Raw genomic sequence first — 4561 nt, 5'->3', positions numbered from 1 at the left:
GAATAAATTGACTCTTGAATTAGGAAATATGGATCATTGGGATTACAGTATTAGGCAGGCAAAACTTTGAGGAGACATACAGGCCCCCGTTATATGCCTGGGTTAATGCTTCCTTCCTGTTGTTTATCCCAATTTTCTTGGACAAAAACCACCATAAAGGACGAATAATTAGTTGGAAAATTGCAGGGCTATCAGCTAATACACCGGAACCTGTCTTTATAATAGGAAAAAAGTTGTTTAATCACTGATGTTCAATTCACGGATCATATGGTGTCTAGCAAAAGCTGGAAAGGGTCCTCCTATCTACTGGGGTCACTGGAATATGCTCTATGAGGTGAAGGATATCTCAAAGAAACAAGATCACTTTTTGTGTCCACTCAGGGAATTCACAAATCAGGTTGTACAAACATTATCAATCCCAATCCAATAATAATAAGAGACTGTTGATGAGTACCACAAGTGGACAAAGAAGCTTCATGCCCTTTATGGCACCAGCATACATGTTCAGTAAAAAGAATTTGTGGTATGTGTTACTTAAGGAGCAAGTTCAAAGGCAGATATAGGTTTTATCAAGGGCAGCTTATTTATGCTCCAAATTAACAAGAAATTTATCTATACACACATACCTACTGATTCATGCTTACAAAACTGATAATACTCAGAAGTTAGTGTTTCTGCACAAACGTAACATTCTTCACATTCAATGTCGTGTGTAATCAAACAATATAAAGTGTAGGATTGCTAAGAGAATGAGGAAACTCCTAATGCAAAGGTAGACTCTGGTCTTCTTATTCAAGTCCTCAACTATGAAAGTAAGCAAGTGAACTGCAGGATTATGATAGATAGGTTGGAATTAAGAAGTCAGAAACCTAGGGAAATGTAGGCTTACCACATGAAGCAGGTAGAATTCTGATGAGAAGACAGCCAACGATCCTATACAGCATGTGATGCCTCTGTAATCTGCAGTGTTAACCAATTTCACATAGAAAAACCGCTGCCAGCAGAAACACAAGTTTTAAACGAAGGTCATTCACTCAGCACACCCGAATATAAGCGATATGTCTAATACAAGCATATCTCCAGTAAGATGTTTATTCAAGCTGTGTATGCACTCACATTAAGAAGTCATAAGAGTAGAAGCTCCTATCGTATTTCTCTTCGAATAAGAATATTAGTTTGGATTCATTACCTACCTATCCCAATTTAGCGAAGTTATTGATCAAAAAAGAGAACCAAGGCATGGAGTGCCATAACTAATCAGTTTAACTGTGGACAGACGGAAAGTTGAGTGTTGGCAAATAAATCTCAAATCAGTTACAGAGAGGGTGATAAGGTGACAAATAAGACCCCTTACCCCCGCCCACATACACCCACCTTGTTTAGAAGAATACAAGATTATCATTTTTGCAAGGAAAAAGAATTTGTAGGACAGGTAATTTGTCCGAAAAGAATAACCCCATTGGCAAATGGACATGAAGGCAACTGCTTCTCATTTAGCCACTACGCTAAAGCACAAACATGAACAGTCTCACAATTGTAAATTGATGCAGCACAAGCATAAATGAGCAATTATACGAACATCCCACTTCTTCAAAGCTTTTTCTTGAGCAACATAAAAGAAAAAGATATTGTAACATCCTCTCTAAAGAAAATCCAAACAGGGAAAAAATGACAATAACTCTGTCAAAATGATAGATAACTCAAACTAAGAAGAATTACTTTTTGCGCAACACCTTATGATAAGCTCAAAAAGCACCTTAAAATCACTCGAATGCTCAATATAGAATCAATGAAAGAACAAAAACATCTTGCAGTAAGAGAGGGAAGAAGGGGCATTTCCTAAAACAAATTACAGAAGCAATTAAAAGCAACAAAACCTCCCCCATGTAGAGAGGGGATAAAGGTTTCTCAAATATAAAACCAAATGACGAATCAGGAATGGATATCAATAATAAATTCGTAGATCATCACACAATCTACTACCTTCTATACTAATAGACATCTATTACAATTACAATACAACTCTAGATGACTTAAATGTCTGCTTAACAAATGTGGCAATACAGAATAAAATTATTGGCTTGAATTAGGAAGAATCTCGAAGTGAGAACAATATAAAACGAATAATGTGGAAGATTACATTAATGGCATAACCTTCTAATCTCTGAACATAACACTTACAACAATTACCACCAGCCGGTTACCTTAAAATACACCCTGTGATTTACACCTTCTCCTTTGCCTTCTTGCACTCCTCCAATTCCTTTAACCACAAATCACCAAATTCACAATCTTTCCAAGCCTCAAACCAGGGTCCACCAAGCGTATAATGAATCGCCTTAGGAAATGTAGCGTGATCACCCTCAACAACCTTATTATGCCCCACAAGGAAGTTCCACACGAATGGAACCTCCCCGATCTCCTCATCTTCCAACCACATAAATCGATGAAGAAACGCCCCGGACTCAGAATTCACCACTTCAGGTGTTAGTGCCTTGTTTTTCGGATGCCCACAGTTATAAAGAACCATAGATGACCAATTCTTCCTAGGATAAACAGTTTGCACAGCACCATCCATTTTCGTTGTTTCTTTCGGTGTATAATCATGTTGTACACACATTAAAGCATATTTATCATCAACCATATCCATTAATTCTTTAATATCCCCTAAGTACAAGAAATCACAATCAACAAACATAGCCCAACCCTCATAATTTGCCAAATGGGGTGTCAAAAAACGAGAAAATGAAAACTCAGTACTTTCCAATTTCCCTCTTTCACGCCAGTAAAGGCCTGTTTGCCTTAACTCAGATTGCTTAATTGGTGTGATCTCAAGTGGGATTGATGATCTTTTCAAAAGGGAATAACGACAAACCTCATAAGCAATATCTTCTTTTGGATCATAACCTATGAAAATCTTGAATGGCTTCAAATTTGTGCCATTTGTTAAATGAACATTTCCATTGCTTAAAGGGGTCTCAGATTTCTTTACATCCACACCATTTGAATGCAAATCTTTAACCACAGACGACATTACAGTCCTGCAAATTGGAAAATCAATAAAATTTTAACTCCACGAAAACAACTTGTTTGAATCTTGAAAAATGTTGCATTTGGGCTGCAAATTGTTAAAGCAAGAAAATTTTAACTCCCCACAAAACAACTTATTTGAATCTTGAAAAATGTTGCATTTTGGGCTGCAAATTGTTAAAGCAAGAAAATTTTAACTCCCCAGAAAACAGCTTATTTGAATCTTGAAAAATTGTAAAATCAAGAAAATTTTAACTCCCCAGAAAACAACTTATTTGAATCTTGAAAAATGTTGCATTTTGGGCTGCAAATTGTAATCTTGAAAAATGTTGCATTTGGGTAATTAAAAAAAAAAAAGAATCTTGGAGCATAATTATGACTCAAAACAAGCTTGAAACATACCTTGTGAGAACGATGTTAGATCTGGTTTGGACTCAAAATGGATTTTTTTTTTCTTTTTTGCGGAAGAAAAAAGAGTCAAAGATTTGTTTTTGAGAAGTAATAATTGTGAGGGATCCCGAGAAGGAGGGGAGAGTATTTATAGATAGCGGCTATTACAGTTGTATTTACTACCGACAAAAAAAATTCTATAAATAGAGGGATTTTTTTAGCTTAAACTGTGGTACTTTTTACGTTTTATCTCTCACTAAACTCTTTGTATGACTATGGTCTTTGATAATATGCTATAACCAATTGAAAATTAGGAGTGGATAGAATAATACAAAAGGCTTTTGTTTTCTTCTCTCTTTTTTCTTTTTGTTGTGCTGTTATAATTGTTATGAAAGGAAAGAATATTTATAAACGTTCTAATGTTTCTATGTTTGTTTTCAATGGTTTTTTTAACTTTAAAAAATAACTATTAAGATTAAAGTTGCAAATAAAGAAAAAAAGAAAAGAGGAAAAAATTCTTTGGCCATTCAGCTAAAATGTAGTGTGTGGAAGACACAGGTTTTCAGCGTTTGCATTGCAGATGGAGAGTGTCGGCACGTGCTGACAATGTTTTTGCCGTCTCTTGCAAAACAGAGCTTTACACATTGTACTTCATTTTCTTCATTCTCCTTCTCCTGTTTCTATACTTCCTCTGGATCTGAAAAAGTTAATAGGAGTATATTATAAGACTTAATTCACATGGCATAGCTGAGACATAAAAGTTACCATTTCATTATTTTATTAGCCAAATTCGTTTGGACATCATTATTTTTGTTATAAAACTATATAATTGGAAATAAACAAGAGAAGCAAACTAATAACTTTGTAGAAATAAGGGAGAGATTATATTTCACTTCTTGTTGATATCTCAAATTGAGAACTTAATCATCTATTTATAGAGATGGTAAATCTCTTGATGAAGTCATCAATGACAACACCAAGAATTAAAATCAAACTTGTGTTGCTTCATTTTCTTCATTTCATACATGCCACCAAATGTACATGTAACTTGCCACCAAATGTACATGTACCTATTCTTATTTAGGACATGTGAAAAACCTAGGCTATATGGACATTCATATATATATATATATATATATAT

General features: G+C 34.8%; 1 protein-coding gene across 1 annotated transcript; it reads right to left on the bottom strand.

The window, feature by feature from the left end:
* Nucleotides 1-1930: 1930 nt before the first annotated feature.
* On the bottom strand, nucleotides 1931-3590 carry LOC132633357 (protein CDI-like). The gene is made up of 2 exons (XM_060349713.1): nucleotides 3433-3590; nucleotides 1931-3041 (listed from the first exon to the last, which is right to left on the bottom strand). The coding sequence occupies exon 2, from the start codon at nucleotides 3032-3034 to the stop codon at nucleotides 2225-2227; it is 810 nt and encodes a 269-aa protein (XP_060205696.1). The 5' UTR covers nucleotides 3035-3041; nucleotides 3433-3590; the 3' UTR covers nucleotides 1931-2224.
* Nucleotides 3591-4561: the final 971 nt, after the last annotated feature.

The sequence above is a fragment of the Lycium barbarum genome, chromosome 3 (assembly GCF_019175385.1).
Source record: "Lycium barbarum isolate Lr01 chromosome 3, ASM1917538v2, whole genome shotgun sequence".
NCBI lineage: Eukaryota > Viridiplantae > Streptophyta > Magnoliopsida > Solanales > Solanaceae > Lycium > Lycium barbarum.
This window is presented reverse-complemented; position numbering and strand designations above follow the sequence as displayed.